This window comes from Lissotriton helveticus, chromosome 2_1 (assembly GCF_964261635.1).
Source record: "Lissotriton helveticus chromosome 2_1, aLisHel1.1, whole genome shotgun sequence".
Classification (NCBI taxonomy): domain Eukaryota; kingdom Metazoa; phylum Chordata; class Amphibia; order Caudata; family Salamandridae; genus Lissotriton; species Lissotriton helveticus.
This window is the reverse complement of record NC_136059.1, coordinates 581,108,961-581,127,053: the sequence shown is the minus strand read 5'-3', so window position 1 is coordinate 581,127,053 and position 18,093 is coordinate 581,108,961. Positions and strand designations below refer to the sequence as shown.

Below are 18,093 nucleotides of genomic sequence, written 5' to 3'. Positions count from 1 at the left end.
AACGGAAACAAGTCCTGGGACTGGACTGAAATGAAAGACTACAGATGTGTATGGACTATATCCAGGTGCTTTTGAAAATCTTAGGGTGACCCCAATGTGGTGCATTTTCCACAGTTTGTGGAAGACCGAACATGACGCTGCCTACAGTATAAGATTTAAATGTAGTATGAAAGATATAATAGCATAGTGGTGCACATGTGTCAAGAGTCACCTTTGAGAACCTCTATTTAGTCCCCCAAATTTCCTCCATCATTAAAATACCTTCATAGCCCATGCCACTCTTAGAGAAATGTGTGATTTTGTGCATGCAGTTTGTGTGATTCACCTTGTGAGTAGAATAAACTTATATGAGGTCAAAGTTGATGCTGCTGAAAGCACAAAATATATATACACGTGGCAATCACAAAAACCTGTGCTGCCTGTTGCCCTAAGTAGTACAAAAGGGGATGGCGATGGACGGAGCATCTGAATCAATCAAACACTCACACCCAGTCAAAAGATCTGGATTTAATCCATCACCGTTCTTTAGCCCACTCTGCCACCCCAGTTCAGACATGGCTATATGCAAATCAGTCTGACCCTGTGCCTCATGGGAACAGTCCAGCCCGAACTGCCAAGCCATGTCTTACCTGGACCGGAAACAAGCTTCAGAGGACCGGTTTCTGGCATTCAAGCCGTCTTCAGCCCGGCTTGCTTGAATCCAGTGGCAAAGTGAGCAAGGGACTCACGTCTGAGCATACCCTGCCACACGTATGGCAGCCAAAAGCGGTACAAAAGGGGGTGGTGATGGACGGAGCATCTGAATTAATCATACACTCACACCCAGTCAAAAGATCTGGGTTTAATCCATCAACGTTCTTTAGCCCACTCTGCCACCCCAGTTCAGACATGGCTATATGCAAATCAGTCTGAGCATACCCTGCCACACTTATGGCTGGACTGTTCCCATGAGGCACAGGGTCAGACTGATTTGCATATAACCATGTCTGAACTGGGGTGGCAGTGTGGGCTAAAGAACGGTGATGGATTAAACCCAGATCTTTTGACTGGGTGTGAGTGTTTGATTAAGTAGACAAGCATTAATCCCACTCTAAGTGCTTGGCAAGTTATTGGGAACCTGAATTGGTCAGCTTTAACTGTCTGGTAGTCTCAACCTAAAAAGGCTCTCTCTCACCCTCCTCCCCCGTACCACTACATTGACAATGCCTGTGATATTACCAATCAGTGGCAGCTCCTCCGCAAAGGCGGAGGAATGTCGCCCCACTGCTTTTTAGCAGTGAAGTAAAGAAAAAATAAAATGACAATAACTTGACTTCATTATCATTTTATTTGTTCCTGCTCTGGCAGGTTTGTGGGACGAGCTGGGTTGCTCCAATGACAGAGGAGCAGGAGGAGGGGTTTGCCCACTCCAAGTGCACATGAATATTTGGCCGGCCGTCTCTGGCTGGCCAAACATTCATGTGCACTTTTCATGTTCTCCACCCAGGCTGCATTACAGCGTTTGTGGAAAACATGTCCAGGCTTCCATTCCCTGGCTGAGCACCAAACCATGGCACTCAGACCAATCACAACGCTGCATTGCAGCGCCTTGATTGGTCATGGGAGCCTTGGTGCTTCCTGCTCTATTCCCGACACGAGGAGAGATGGAGGAGAGACGCAGCAATAAGGTAGGTCTTTTTTTCCCCCTTATTTTTAGATCCCCTCCTCCCATCCCAGCCTCCTACCCCGCCCCTCCTGATCCGTGCGGGCCGCCACTGTTACCAATCAACAGCTTGCTGCTGTGTCAAAAGAAAGGCAGGGAAATGAAACGTGGGGAGAACGTGTCTTGTTCTGAGAACTTGACTGACCATGATAAAAAATAATTGGGATTGGAGCTCAGCCATGGCCATTCTTCCGGCTTAGTGCCTCAGCAGCAGACAATTAGAAGCTCCTGCACAGCCACTGAAAATAGATGCCAGTGAAGTATTTCTTTATTCGATTTGCTCAATGCAAACCATAAGAGTACATGAATACATACATCATAAAACAACGATATTAAAACCATAGATAGAAAAGTTTCGATACATCTCAAAACTGGAATGTAAAACTCTAGATAGAAACCATGATAGATAAAAACACACCGTTGCGGTGGGTAGAGATTGCAAAAACAGTAACGCTAGACGTCAGTCTGCAAGGGGCACTTCTCGTCCTGGCAGCAGAGGGAACAGAAAGAACATGACCAGGTCCTCCCACCCTTGTACGTAATTGGAACAGAGGCACAACTGCTGGGGAGCTTGGACAATCTTGGGCCTGTTTGACATTTCAAGTACTCTATTTTGTTTTTAAATAAAGTGCTTTTTACAGGTTACTTCTGTAATCAAGTCTCATGTGTTGTTCTACTAGCCATAAAATCGTGTTCTAATGTGTAAGCATGCTGCTGCTATTAAGCTGGAGCATTTGCCTGACCTGGCTTTGGTATGTCGATTGACATTGATTGGTAAGATTTTCTTTGTCCCAAGTAAATCAGTTGTAAGACAGAAAATATTTCACCAAAATGCAGCAAAATATTAAAATAGCCGCACCTTTTCTGGCTCTTGCAGCTCGTGAGATGTGTCTTGTAAAGGTTACATCACTCGTCGTCTTGTCTTTACTACTTCCACAAAAGCCTACGTAATATTCATGCACGTTAATATACTATGTGTGTGTGCATATGTAAATGTATCTGTGTAATATATAAATGAAATGAAACATGCTAAAATATATATTCCTCATTTTTGTAGGTGTTAAATCTAAAAGATGGTGCCACAGAAGTACAACAGAAGCTCTCTTACGTAGAAGACACAGAGGAAGGTAGAGTTATCAACCAAAATACTTTGCATTCCACTTCAATTAAAGCATCTATATGCAATATGTCGATTTCAAATAGAAATTCTACAGGTATCGCCAGTGAATCCCCAGTGAATCCTTCACTCTATGATTCATAGGATCACTGAATGCAGGGCACAAGTCCTAAAAAAAGAAGTGGGGGGACTCTCCAAGTTAGGCGTGGTCACAGGAAGTGACATCACGACAGGAAGTGACATCACAACAGGAAGTGACATCATGACAGGAAGTGACATCACGACAGGAAGTGACATCATGACAGGTGTGAGCAGGACAAATGCAAGGCAGGGAGATCTGTTGAATAGGATGGCTCCCATCTCTCCCTCCGCCTGCACCATCTCTCCCTCCGCCTGCACCATCTCTCCCTCCGCCTGCACCATCTCTCCCTCTGCCTGCACAATCTCTCCCTCTGCCTGCACAATCTCTCCCTCTGCCTGCACAATCTCTCCCTCTGCCTGCACCATCTCCCCCTCCCACTCCGCCTGCACCAGCTCTCCCTCTGCATGCACCAGCTCTCCCTCTGCCTGCACCAGCTCTCCCTCTGCCTGCACCAGCTCTCCCTCTGCCTGCACCATTTCCACTCTACCTGCACCATTTCCACTCTGCCTGCACCATCTCTCCCTCTGGCTGCACCATCTCTCCCTCTGTCTGCACCATCTCTCCCTCTGCCTGCACCATCTCCCCTCTGCCTGCAACATCTGCCCTCTGCCTGCTCCGTCTCCCCTCCACCTGCACCATCTCATCCCCTGCCTGCACCATCTCTCCCTCTGTCTGCACCATCTCTCCCTCTGTCCACACCATCTCCCCTCTGCCTGCACCATCTCCCCTCTGCCTGCACCATCTCCCCTCTGCCTGCAACATCTTCCCTCTGCCTGTTCCGTCTCCCCTCTGCCTGTTCCGTCTCACCCCCTGCCTGCACCATCTCATCCCATGCCTGCACCATCTCTCCCTCTGCCTGCACCATCTCTCCCTCTGCCTGCACCATTTGTACTCTGCCTGCACCATTTCCACTCTGCCTGCACCATCTCTCCCTCTGTCTGCACCATCTCTCCCTCTGCCTGCACCATCTCCCCTCTGCCTGCACCATCTCCCCTCTGCCTGCACCATCTCCCCTCTGCCTGCACCATCTCCCCTCTGCCTGCAACATCTGCCCTCTGCCTGCTCCGTCTCCCCTCTGCCTGCACCATCTCACCCCCTGCCTGCACCATCTCACCCCCTGCCTGCACCATCTCATCCCCTGCCTGCACCATCTCATCCCCTGCCTGCACCATCTCTCCCTCTGCCTGCTCCGTCTCCCCTCTGCCTGCACCATCTCACCCCCTGCCTGCACCATCTCATCCCCTGCCTGCACCATCTCATCCCCTGCCTGCACCATCTCATCCCCTGCCTGCACCATCTCATCCCCTGCCTGCACCATCTCTCCCTCTGGCTGCACCGTCTCCCTCTCAGCCTGCATCATCTCCTTCTCTGCTTGCACCATCCACCCCCTCCGCCTGCACCTCCCTCCCCTGCCTGCTGCTCTTTTAACCCTTTCCTCGTCGCCTTCTCCCCCCCATGGTTTCTCCCACAGTTTTTGGCTCTTCTCAAAGTGACTGAAATAAACTCATGAAATGCGCTTTGAATTTGTGCACGCAAATTTGCGCCTACCCCGCTCCTACCCCGCTTCGATGTGCTGAGTATCGGAGCCTTTTTTTAATACTTTTGTATGATTCAACTGAACATCCATTGTCTAGGGCAGGCGTGGCAAACAGGGTGAGGCCTTTTTTCGTTCCTCCTGCCATCCTGCACACTCTGTGACCTACCTGCGTTTGGCCCATCATAGCGCTGTCCAAAGAAATCAAATGGTCTTTTCAGTGCTTCTCATATTAACATCTGCAGTAATGCAGGACAAGCCTCGCAACATATATACACGGATGATTCAAAAGGTTCCAAAAATTAACTGCAAATGTGACTTTTTACGAAACTCTGAAAGTTCTTACCATTAGAGATTGGGCCAATCTTGACTTTGTGTTCACTGAATGTGGTGTTCCCCAAACGCCCACATGCACTCGGAACATGAACACGACCAAGATCGCATCTCCGAGCAAAAAGAATAGCGAGCAGAAGGTCAAGGGCGGAGCTCATTTTATACTCAAGCCCCTCCTGACAAAGCCGCTGCGCTCGCAGAACTGGGAAAAGGAAGATTCTGGCATCCGTCCATTTCCCTGCACTATAAACAGCATGGGACAATACGGACGGTGTTACATGAACAGTAAATAAATAGCGAGGAGTTCATTTTGGTGTCAGCCCTCTGCTGGTGACACCCGGTGCGGCCCGCACCTCCCGCACCCCCCTTGTGACGCCACTGATCACAACCATCCCCAGAAGAGCTCTCTTGTCCAATGATCTAACCATTCATCCTTCCATCAAACCCCTGATATCCACCATTCCAAATGTACATTGTCATCTATTAATTCTTTTATCCATCATGCAGTCTTTCACCATTCATTCTGTCCTTCCAACTGTGTGCCCATCCATATCCAAACCTTTTCAACTATTTGAAAACCTATCCATCGTCTATCTTTCCATCCATCCTTTCAGTCATCCATCCCTTCATCCATCCATTCACTCACTCATCCATCCAACCGTGTAGCATTTCACCCAAGCATCCTTTCACTCATCCATCCACTCTTCCACCCACCCATCCATTCACTCATCCATCCAACCATTTACCCTTTCACCCATCCAGCCTGTAAGACAATAAGAAATGTACATTTGTCAGGTGTCATACCTGATATGTATTGTTAGACAAATTAATTATCATAATGTTATCGATCTAGTGAAGATGGAAGGCTGATACAGCAGCATGAGATTAGGGTACCCAACACTTTTACACTTGTTCACTGAAAAACGATTGCATCATATTATGGTGAATATTGTGTTGAATATACCGAAGTGCACAAACATGTTTAAAAAAGCAGTCACAAAAGAAACATTTCCGGGGTGTCTGTGGATTCTTGTGCAAGGGCTATGAATCCCAAAAGTTACAGTGGAGTGGTGCATGCTTCCTCACCTTTCCAGTAATTAAGCGGGTGGTTCTTGCCTTTTATGCACAGCCAGTTGCGGGGTGTTCGCCTCTGATTTGAGCAAGCAGGCTGGAGAGAAGGGACTAACATACCTCTTGGGAACTCGACTCACCGATTAACAGCCCTGCAAGAGCCTTCACTGCTCAGATTTTTTTTTATTTTAGACAAAAATGTGTGAAAAAACAGTCTTAAAATAATCGAACTTTTATTTGAAACACATTACACCCTCCGTTCATTTTCAAATGTTGCACATTGTGTTAGCTTTCAACATATGCCAAAAGAAGAGAGAGAGAGACTCCTGACCCTGTGGCAAGCAGCATACTTCTGGTGAGATTTTTGGGGATGCCCTTGACCAGCTGTTAATGTTGCCGGCGGCGCTACCCGCAGGAAGCGGCTCACCACATGCTGTAACACCCCAAACTGGCCCATTGACATTCTGTGTGTGGCAATCAGCCCCATACAAAGTGACAATGGGCGGGGTGGGGCTGCTCTTGCACTTCTAGCAGCCTGTGATTGCAGGAATGGGGGCGGGCAGGTGGAGAGAGGGCGCTCTGTGCCAATGTTTTGAAGCATGTGCGATGCAACAGAAGGTGGCATTTCTTTCAAGCTCCCCCACATCCTGCACGGCGCCGCGGCGCCCCTGGCTTCTCATCACGGCGCACCGGGGTGCCGCGGCGCACACTTTGGGAACCACAGCATTAGGGGATGATGGGCTAATAAAGCTGGCAGTGAGGTGCAATATTGGGAGAGTCTGTTTTCGTACATATCCGGCTGAGGCGGGCAGGCAGCAGGCGAGGCCGGGGACGAAGGAAAGTCTGGATCGGGACGGCGTTTTGATTGAGCAGGGTGGACGGCGTCCACCCTGGAAAACCCTGGAAAATAAGTGGGGGGATGCCGTCCACCCGCGTGGTACCCCGACTCGTGCCCTGACTGAATGGTTTTGTATACTTGATAGAGCGCGCGAGGCCACCCGACCAACAGTTTTCGCCGTTTTCCGGCTTCAGGGCCCATATACTTTTCAAACCACCATATACATCGATCAGGTGACTTCACGAGCTCTATCAAGTTGGTGTGTGTGTGTTCCCTGCTACCAATTTTCGGTGCACCCGACTTACCATCCACCGATGCGGGTGCCTAATGACCACAATGAATCAGGGAGCTAGCTGTAAAGGAAAGGCAGCAAAATACAAACCCAACCAATAACCTTCAAATACTGTTTAAATGACCACGGACAACTGGAAGTTTTAAAAAATGAATATCTAAAGTTCAATGTTTTCTTGCATGAAGTACAGTAAAATAAGGCAATCAATAACCAAGATAACGTAAATCACATAGGCAGAAAGAAATAATGACAGAGTAATCATCAACTGTACTAATAAATTGTAACAAGAAAAATACTATATAAGTCAGTATTATCTAGACAGGGATAGACTAAGTGTGTGTGACTATAGAAGAGCTTATAATGAATAACACGCTTCACTTAAGGTGAAGGGGCCTTTGAACAACCTAGGCAACGAAGTTCTAGACCATATCAGAAAATGACACACTGCTATGCAAAATATAATTTCTAACAAATGAGAAGACATAGGAATAACTTTGCAAAATTATAAATGACAGTTCAATAGTTGCGGAAAGGCATGGAAATATAACATATGCAATGTTGAACTTTATTTTAGCAAAAGTTAGAAATTCAGAAGGTGCAAGAATTTCGAGAGGTTCAGAGTAATATTTACCTAGAAAAAGGTGTGGAAACCAAACCCTGGCCACGGGTCAGTTAAGGACAGGAAACCCTCAAGGAAGGATACCCTTCAAAGGACAGCAGGTGCAGAATGGACACCCAGGATAGGACAGGATACCCTCGGAATAGGAATCAGGACAGGACCCTCAGGGCAGGACAGCAAACCCTCAGGACAGGACCCTTTTCAGGACAGGACCGGAACCCACAGTTCGGAAGCAACGCCTGCGCTCCACCCGCTCTGCAGCTATCGATCAAGACCCCGATTGGGTCAGCGAACTCCCAGCTAAGTGCCTTGCCAGCACTTTAAGGTTCAGTAGAACCTTAGTCTATGGTCAAATTCGGACAGAGTGCTCCGCAGCGCTCTGTATCTTCAGTCACCTATTGAGTGCGTTGGGTCAGTGACAGGTCAGCTAAACCAGACAAGTCGGACGGTTCACTAGGTGAACCCAGGGTAGATATACAGTTTGGGGACAGTGTACCACCCCCCAATGTTGCAAAGTGTCAGAATCCCTCAATTTCAATTGGTCCTAAGGTAGGGTTTGGGTAACACACCAATCACAATACGCGAATTGAAGCCTTCATTAACATATTTGGGTACCGCCTAGCAGATTTGGGGTTCCCATGAGCTAACAGTAGCGCAACATTACATTGTATCACATAAGGAGCCACATTCGCTGTTCTCGCAGGGCAGAGGTGACTTTCTCAGGAGCATCTCGCCCATCACTGCCAGCTGGCTATGTTCCATCAGCCAAGGTCCCTCGTGCTGCCGAATGTCGCACAGGCGCAGAAGGGACCTCCAATATGGCTCTCCTCTCACTCAGACCCCCATTTCCCGCGGTACATGAAAAGTAAGCGAAAACAAATTAATACATAATAATGTCATTAGGAAAACACATCACAGGGTTTGTACTTTTAACTCATCATCAAGAAATAAACTTATGCAATTAAATGTTAGCTACATTGAGACGGACACAAGAGCAGTGGCACGAGCTGTACCACATGATAAGCACAGCTATGAATTACGCATGCGCATAACTTTCCCTCCACTTCTGCAGACGCGTCAGGACACGTGAGTGTGGCTGACGCATGCGCAGTAACTAAAATACAAGCGGCGGCCATTTTAGAGGACACAGATTAAATTCATTAGAAATACACATAGGCAAGCGTCTTAAACTTTTACTCAAACTTAATATAAATGTTAGTAAGACGTACATTTATTACCTTGTTATACATAAACGAGGTTCTTGATTTCGGCAAGCCGCAAAATATGCGAAGCTTTGCTTCATCAATCCCCTCTTTGATGATATCTACTATCATCACAAATTATAATGGAACCAGATGCCAACTTTCTTTCACACTTTATAAAGTTCTATTTCTTCCAGCAACCGTTCTAGCTTTTCTCTTTCAGTTTTAGCAGGGTGAGAAGTCTTCACCTTTTTGTATATCTGATCATTCACTTCCTCTAATTCAATCTCATCCACACTTCGTTTCACTCCTCTTGCATTAACCTCGTGCTTTTTGGTGCGCTTGCGGTATTTACAGCATAAGAAAATGGAAAGTATAATAAGACCCATAATACCAATTGGCATCAGAATTTTGAATAATAAGCTTTTACCTATGCTAGCGAGCCAATGACCTACATTTGAGAGACCATCTACCAGTCTCTTCCAGGCACTATCAACCTCGAGTGGTTTGAGTTCCTTTGCCAAATTAGTAATGTTTTTCACATATCTTTTGATCTGTACACTTTTATCCGGAATATAAGTGCAACAATGTTGCGCCTTCAACATCCGGCAGACTCCGCCCTCTTTCGCTAATAAGGTGTCAAGAGCAAGTCGATTTTGTAAAACCATTGATCTGATCGCAACCATTTCGGTATTGACCAGCAGAAATCCATGAGCTGTTTCAGTAGACAGCACATCTACTATAGTAGACAATTTGCAAATTCGGTGAGTATTCAGAACCACTCCCACTCCAGGTATCAGTGCACTGAAAATACTACCCATAATTTCACCTATACTTTCTCTTTTACTACGCACTAAGCCATTAGTATCTTCATTGCTTCCAGCTTTTCCATTCACATGGTATATTTTCGGGAGGACAATGCCAAAGTAGCAGCTTCCATACCAGTGATCCGGCAATTTGAAATAAGCCTTGTCCCCACAAATATAATAAATTCCAGGAAACACAGGCTCTGACCCATTTTTGAAACCCCAACCTCCAATTACCTTGTAATTATGTTCGCATTCACTGGAACCAATGAAAACATTGTTATAATAGCTAGTCTTCTCGCGGTGAAGACATAGCTTGCCTTTCTTTTCAAAATCCAGCAACAGAGCAGGACCCGCTCCACCAGATGAGGTGCCTTCCATGTTTTCTGCCCACTTTGGCTTTTTCTGACTTTCGTCATTAGCCTTCTTCTGAATTTTAATTCTCCTTTTCTCTGCCATGTTCAGGAACATCTTTTCCTGCTCACGCAAAGAACAAGTCAAGTTATCTCTGTGTGCGTCTGCTATGTCAATGTTCCCTATAGTCAGAAAGTAGTCTCCCATATATCTTATGGTGTCAGTTTTGGTATGTACAGGATTCAAGTTCCCACGTATAGGAAGTTCAGAAAAGATCACGTCATTGTTAGAGTAATAATACTGTAACGGTCCCCTTTTGTAAAATAAACTAGCTAAAATGCTACAGGAAATTCCATATGTTAATGGCAGATGATGGTATGTCACGCCTTCAGCCACCGAAGTAGGTAGCTTCATGCAGACATAGCAATCTTCAATTTCCATAGTCTCTACATAATGTATTAACAAGTTTGCGAAAACATTCAAATGTGTCCTGTTTTTCATTCCATGATAATGTAGTCCTTTCTCATCTGATGCTTCTAAGTCTCGTTTAGTTTGTCTCAATGCTCTCTCATGTCTTTCTACACTCTGTGTTGTCAGCTCCTCATTGTCAGTATTTACAACTTCAGTAGGGACAATGTTAGTATCTTTACTTACAGCAAAGGGAATGAAAATTGTTAATCCTATCCAGATAACTATCAGTACTACTACACTACATATACACACCTTGCAACACGTCTTAAAACGGCTGCAACTAGGTCTACCATTCACTGTTGAATCAGACATTTTAGCTCAGTAGGAGTGTTCTCACCCCTCTTTTTTACTTTTTACACAACTAGCTTACTTTGTGCAAATTCACGGTGGCTCGTCTTCCTCTTCAGCTGAGTACTCTGGGACAGGTTCTCCGTCGCTCACGTCAGTTATATCAAGATCTTCAAGTTCTTCCAAAACCAGTGTCCATTCAGGAGATTTGTACTTTTTGTTTTGTCTTTTTATTCGCTCACTCCTTCTTTTGGAAGAGTCTTCTTCTTGCTCTGCTATTCGAGCACTTCTTCTTGCTTCTGCACGTTTTTCTTCCACTGTCTTTATCCTTAGTCTCAGTCTTTTTACGAACCTAGGCTCAAGGTTGTTTCTTTTCTTTAGTCTCTTAGTCGGTACTTTGACTTCACTTTCTCTTCTTATTCTCTTGCTCTCTTTATCTTGTGGTAATTCTTCTCCACTTTCTTCTCCTACTTCCCTTATCTGACTAGTTCCAGGGCTAGCATCAAATTCTTCTGCCTGGTTGCTAATCTGGCCTTGTTCAGGAATATTTTGTTTTTGGCTTTCGATTGTCTCTGTTTCTGTTCCTGTTTCCTGAACCCGTTTTTCTAACTCTATCTGATCCTGTTCAAGCACTTCGATCTCTTGATTTTCTTCTGCTCGAACTATTACTCTATGTCTAGTCTGTCCCTTATCCACATCAGGAGTTAATGGAGGAGTATCAAACACTTGCTCTGTATCCTGCACTTGTTCAGTATCAGGCACTTGTTCAGTATCGGGCACTTGTTCAGTCTTATTCACTTGTTCTGTATCAATCACGTGCTCTGTCCCTGTCTGACCTTCTCCTTCCTCAGTTTTGATTTGAATCTCAAGATTCTGAGGTTCTTCGCCTGTGCCTTGCTGTTCCTGACTAGTCCACTCTCTACCTTCACTAAGTCGTTCTCTTGTTCTGATAGGATCTTCGGTCAGATCAATCATCGGTATCCATTCTTCTGGCCATATGCTTGGCAGCTCGTCTTCAGCTACTCCTGGCTCAGTTTCCTGGACCTCTTCAGCAGGCTGGTTTCTTGGCAGTTCGCAGTCAACTACTCCTGGGCCAACGTCTGCTGTTCCTGCAACCTGACTGGTGCTGGGCTGCTCGTTGTCAGTTGCTACTGGTCTGGCTCCTTCAGGGTCCTCTGCTGGTTGCCCTGGTTCTTCAAATCCTTTGTCTGGCAATACCTTCTGAGTGTGTCCGGCGTGGATCCACTGGGGAACACCTGCGACTTTCACTGCAGTGGTTGTCACCAGGATTACTTGGCGTTTAATTCCCCACCTTGGTGCCAGACAGCTTGATCGAGTATGCTTCTTTATTTTGACCCAGTCTCCTGGAACCAAGTTGTGGAGAGGAGTCGTTGGATTGAGGATGCCGTCGTCTCCAATCTGGCGAGAGATAGAACGCACTTGGTCACCCAATCTTCTGCAGTATTCAAGCACCAAATCATCAGTAATACTCAACAGTTTGCTTCCTGGCACCCATGCTTGTCTCATCACTCTTCCCATAATGATTTCATGGGGACTTAGGCCTGTCTTGCGGTCTGGAACACTTCTCAGTCCCATCAGGACCAGGGGCAGGGCCTTCACCCAGGTCATGCCAGTAGCATCTGTCAGTTTTGCTAGTCTGTTTTTGATAGTTCCATTTACTTGTTCCACTATTCCAGAAGCCTCTGGGTGGTATGCACAATGGAGTTTCTGCCTTATTCCAAAGGCCTTACAGAGTTCAGCCAGTATGTCATTCTGGAAATGTCCACCCTTATCTGATTCAATAATGCATGGTATTCCGAACCTAGGTATCAGTTCTTTTAGTAAACACTTCGCTACTGTCAGTGCGTCACTTTGAGGAGTAGGGTAAGCTTCTACCCATTTTGAAAATACGCAAACAATGACAAGGACATATCGTTTCCCTTCACAACGGGGCATGGTGATGAAATCAACCTGTATCTTTATAAAGGGACCCCCGGATCTCCCAATCTTGCTCAGCTCAACCATTGTCCTTTTGCCTGGGTTCATCTGTTGACATGACAGGCACCTCTGGCAGAGGGACTCTGCTACCTTCCTGAACTTTTTATTGTACCAAGTCTGTTGAAATACCAGAATCATGGCATCCCTACCAATGTGTGATCCTTCATGTATTAATCTTGCCATTGTGCCAAGCAAGTGTCGGGGTAACACAGGCATACCAGTCGGGCCCAAAATCACACCATCCACACGTCTCGGTCTACACCCATCCTCCTTCCATTTCTCTCTTTCTTGCCAAGGAGCCGACTCCTGCCACTCTCTCACCTCATCCCATGTAGGCACTTCCTCAAACACCTGAAGCTGGCAGCTGGTTCCTGGCCCCCCTCGTTTTGGATTTACAATATACCGATCTTTGGCACACCATTGAGCCACTCGATCAGCATAATCGTTTCCCAGTGATACTCTGTCCATGCTCCTTTGATGAGCAGTACATTTTACCACTGCCAGTTCTTTGGGCAACTGGATGGCCTCTAAAAGGTCATGAACAACTTTTGCATTCCGAATGGGAGTACCTGAGGAAGTCATGAATTCCCTCTGCAGCCATAATTGGCCAAAGTCATGCACAACGCCATAACAGTACTGACTGTCAGTATACACTGTTATGCGTAAGTCCTTCCCAATTTTGCAAGCCATTATCATGGCTATCAATTCGGCTACTTGTGCAGACTTGATGTTATATAGGTAACCTGCTTGTTCAATTTTTGTGAAAGACACTACTGCATAAGCAGCACTCAAGCCTCCTAATTCATGTCTTAGGCAGGAACCATCCACAAATAGTTCTTTATCATGCTCAGGCAATGGTACTCCTTTTATGTCTGGGCGTGGCTTGGTACTGAACTCTGTCAGATCAATACAATCATGTTCATCATCATCCCCACCTTCCATTTCCAAGGGGTCGGGGAGTAAGGTGGCAGGGTTCAGAATACCGCACCTAACAATGCTCACATTTGCTGCACCCACAAGAATCCTCTCGTATTTAGTCAGCCGACTAGGGGTGAGATACTGTGTTTTAGTTCTGGTCAATAGGATTACCACTCCATGTGAAACATACACGGTCACAGGATGTCCCATGACAATGGACTCACTCTGCTCCAAACTTGCACAGGTAGCAGCTACTGCTTTCAGACAGCCTGGTAACCCAGCGGCTACTGGGTCCAATGTGGCAGAGAAATAAGCCACAGGCCTTCTGGTCGTGCCATGTTCTTGAGTCAGGACTGACAATGCGCAATTATCGCGAGTGTCACAGAATAGTGCAAACTCTTTGGAATAATCTGGCATTCCCAACGCAGGGGCTGTACACAGACAGTTTTTCAATCTTGTGAAAGCCATTAGACTTTCATCGTCCCACTGTACAACATCTGGCATTCCTCTCGTGGTCATCTTTATCAAGGGCCTGGCTAAGGCTGCAAATCCTAGAATCCACTGCCTGCAGTACCCTAATACACCCAGGAACATTCTGACTTCTTTTTGAGTACGGGGCAACTGCATTTTTTGAATTATTCTCACTCTTTCTGAAGTGACTTTTCTGACACCCTTTTCTATCTGGTGTCCTAGATATTTCACTGATTTTGCACAGAACTGTAGTTTGTCAGGGGCCACTTTATGCCCTTTCTCACACAGGTGATTTAGGAGGGCAATGGTGTCAACTACACAGTCCCTGTGACTTTTAGACGCCAATAGAAGGTCGTCTATGTACTGCACTAACACAGAGTTCCCAGGTAAGGTCAAAGTCTCTAGACATTTTTTCAAGATCTGGTTAAAGATAGAGGGACTCTCTGTATACCCTTGAGGGACCCTGTTCCAACAATACACGTGACCCTCGAAAGCAAATGAGAAAAGAAATTTGCTGTCGGGGTGCAGGGGTATCGAAAAGAATGCATGACACAAATCAATCACAGTGAACCACTCAGCATCCCAAGGAATCTGGTACAGAATTACTGCAGGGTTCGGGACAATAGGGCAGCAAGGAACTACAATTTTGTTAACCTTTCTCAGGTCCTGCACTACCCTATACTTGCCACTAGGCTTTTTGATGCCCATAATCGGCGAGTTGCATGGGCTGCTCATCACTTCCTGTATGATGTTTCCTTCCAATAATTTTTGTATTTCCAGAGTGACACCTGCTTTCACTTCAGCATTCATTCGGTAGGGCCTAGTGTTAGGATATACTGCATTGTCCTTGATGGCTATTTGTATGGGGTCCACATCTTTCATCAACCCCACATCCTTTCCAGTGAAATCCCACACCTCCGGCTTTACGGCTTCCTGTAGTTCTTGGGGCAAGTCCTGCAGGGTCAATCTTTTAATTTCTGAGTCAGGTCTAAGCAACAATAATTTATAAATGCCGTCTTCATCTGGGGTCTGTATTTCAACACCTTTTGGTGTGCAAAAGATGGTACAGTTCATTTTGCACAGCAAATCACGTCCCAGTAAATTTACTGGACTGGTGTCACAGACGACAAATCTATGCATCTGTTTAAAATTTCCAATTGAAATCTCCATTGGTTCGGTAACAGGAGTACTAATCAATTGATTAGATACACCTACTACTTGGATATTTTCTCCCGAGAGGGGTAGGTTTGGAACGTCCACTGTTCTTACAGTAGAACGGGTAGCGCCAGTGTCCAACAGAAAGGTGACATCATTTCCGTCAACCTTTCCTTCAATATATGGTCCAGACTGGTCTACCGGCAAGGAAGCGCCAAGTACGCACTCCTCGTCCTCCCCTCTCAGGCCCCGTCAGTCCTGATCATTACAAAGGAAGGTATCATTCAGCAGATACTGCGAAGTTGCTGTATTTCTGTTCTCCCCGCTTTCCCAAACCTCTATCTCTTCATTTTCTGCCTGTCTTCCCCTGTATACCTGCTTGGGTGCTCGAGGCACCTGAACGGTTTTTACCTGGGGTTGAGTCTTTCTTGGTCTTTCTTTCTGCGTCTGTGGAATTAAATCAGGAGTTTTCTCATTAACATCGACTAATTGGGGACACTCGTTTCGCCAGTGTCCAATTTCGCCGCACTGATGGCAGGGAAATTTTTTCATAGCCTCTTCCCTGCTAAATTTGGGCCGGGGCTTTCCTCCACCCCCTCCCCCAGGACTTTTGTTCTCAGCATTTTTAACCATGTTACTCAATTGTTTTTCCTGTTGTTCTGCGAGCTTCACCTGAGCCCACATAACCTTCTCCTTAAGGGCCTTTTTCTTTTCTGCCATCTCGTCCTCGCAGTACTTAGCGTACCGCAGGACCTCATCCATTTTCTTAGTATGCCAACAGATTTTATTGTCTTTTATCCACTGACAAATTTCAGGTCTTAAACCATTTACAAACCTGTAAATAAAGTGCGTCATATCCTTCAGGTCGATGTTGTCAATACCACTGTATGTTTTAAATACCTGCAATAACCTCTCATAGAAGGAGTGCACTGTCTCGTCCCTTTCCTGTGTTGTTCTATCTATTTTTGTCCAATCAGTTTCCTTTGCGGGCACCTTTTCTTTCAAGTGCTGAATTACCTGCTCATATTTTCGCATGACATCCTTTGATGGCTCTCCAGTTTCCTTGTTTCTGGGGTACTCCTCACTCGGCCAGTCTATGTTTATTTTACACTGGGTCCATAAATCTACTGGAACCACAATGTCGAAAAACCCATCCAGGTCTTTCCACAGACATTTCTGTACCTTCACGAACCTCTCCACCTGCCTGTACCAGTCAACTGGTTTCTCTCGTAATTTTGGAAAATCGTTCGTGAAGGACACAATATCCTGCCTAGACCAGGGGACATGCACATATTTTCCCCCTGGAACTTCGCGCATGGGGCATAACTGCTCAGGTTTTTCTACCTCTCTTAAAGCAAACTCGGGAGTCACTTGTCGGGAGCGAACCTCTTCCCTCTTTTTCGCCCACCTGCTTCTCCAACAAAAGGCAGTCCTGAATTCGATGGTTTCTCTTCGCTTTCATACAAGGGTCTGGGAAAAAACGTTTTCGTACGTGGATATTTTTCTTCCTGACTTGCGGGCACTTTGGGATATATATCCCTTGTTTCCGCCAGTTCGGGTTTCTCAGGATAGGGTAATACTTGACCACCCCCTCCCAGTCCCAGGGACCTGTCTTCTTCCTTTAGGAAGTGGCGTCGGGGAACATCTCCTACACTGGAAGGTCGGGTTCCCTCATTGTAAGGTGGCGGACTTCTGGTACAGATGTCATCTATTAGTTCATCATCTGAATCCCCCAGGGCCCCCCAATGCTTACATTTTTCAGTACTTTTCTCACCCGCTCCAATGTTATGACATGCCGGCATCATGGGAAACAGACCCTCAACAATCATGCTCTGCCTCCACTGTTTCATCCTTTTATCCCTGGATTCCTGTTTCTGCCTGGGGTACCACTTGGTCAAACCCTTGTCCATTCGGGGTCTTTCTCTTTCAAAAGCCTCAATCTCCCATTCCTCTAATGCCTCATACTGCGTTAGTCTCGGTCTGGGATGCAGTTCATTCATTCGGGTTCTTAAATTAAATAAGATTCTACCATTGAAAGTACCATCTAACGGAAACGCCAATACTCCGTCATCCTTTGTATACTTCACCCAATTCTCCAGCCACACACAGGTATTGTACCCTCGGTCAAACATCATAAATGAGGCGGGAGTATTGGGTGCTGGGACAAGAACACCTTCCCTAGATTTAATCGGTTTGTCCGTTTTAAAATAATTTTTCACCTTATTTACAAGGGACATTTTTCTCTTGGTTCCGTACATAATATCGTATCTGTTAGCCTTCCACTGATCCCTTTCAAACCCTAGATGCCTTGGATCAGGTCGCGTCTCTGTAGTCCGCGAGTGCCACATACGACTTCTGCGCTAACTTTGTTTACAAACTACCTCCAATCAGAACGCGCTTCAGAAAATTCGTGCAACCAATGGGTGCGCGACACAAAATAAGCTCCGCCAATGGGTGCGCGGCCCCTTCGTGAGACAGTTCCCACACTCCGGCGCTCACCCCTCCTTTACAATTTCAGCTCCGCTACCCGCCCGCTGTGTCTACCAATCCCAGCGCGACACAGAGTGACGTCAGAGGCGCTTCGCGACTGACTCCCTCCCTTTACAAGGTAACGGAAACTTTCTTTCTTTTAAAGTGCTCAGTGCTTGGTTATTTTACAACAAATACACATTCGCCACAGTGCTCAAGTGTCTAGACAGAGAAAGAATTCTTTTACAGCAAGTAAACTACTTCCATTTACTTTTCACGCGCTGCGGGCAGATCTCTTCCGCCTACCCTTCAC

The 18,093-nt window shown here is 46.2% G+C and overlaps 1 protein-coding gene across 1 annotated transcript in view; it reads left to right on the top strand.

Moving 5' to 3' along the window:
• ARHGEF28 (Rho guanine nucleotide exchange factor 28) overlaps nt 1-18,093 on the top strand; it is a 1,107,856-nt gene that overhangs the window by 572,488 nt on the left and 517,275 nt on the right. Inside the window, exon 7 of the mRNA XM_078675262.1 lies at nt 2,760-2,829. Within this exon, the coding sequence (XP_078531388.1) occupies nt 2,760-2,829 (70 nt within the window). The remainder of the gene's footprint in view (nt 1-2,759; nt 2,830-18,093) is intronic.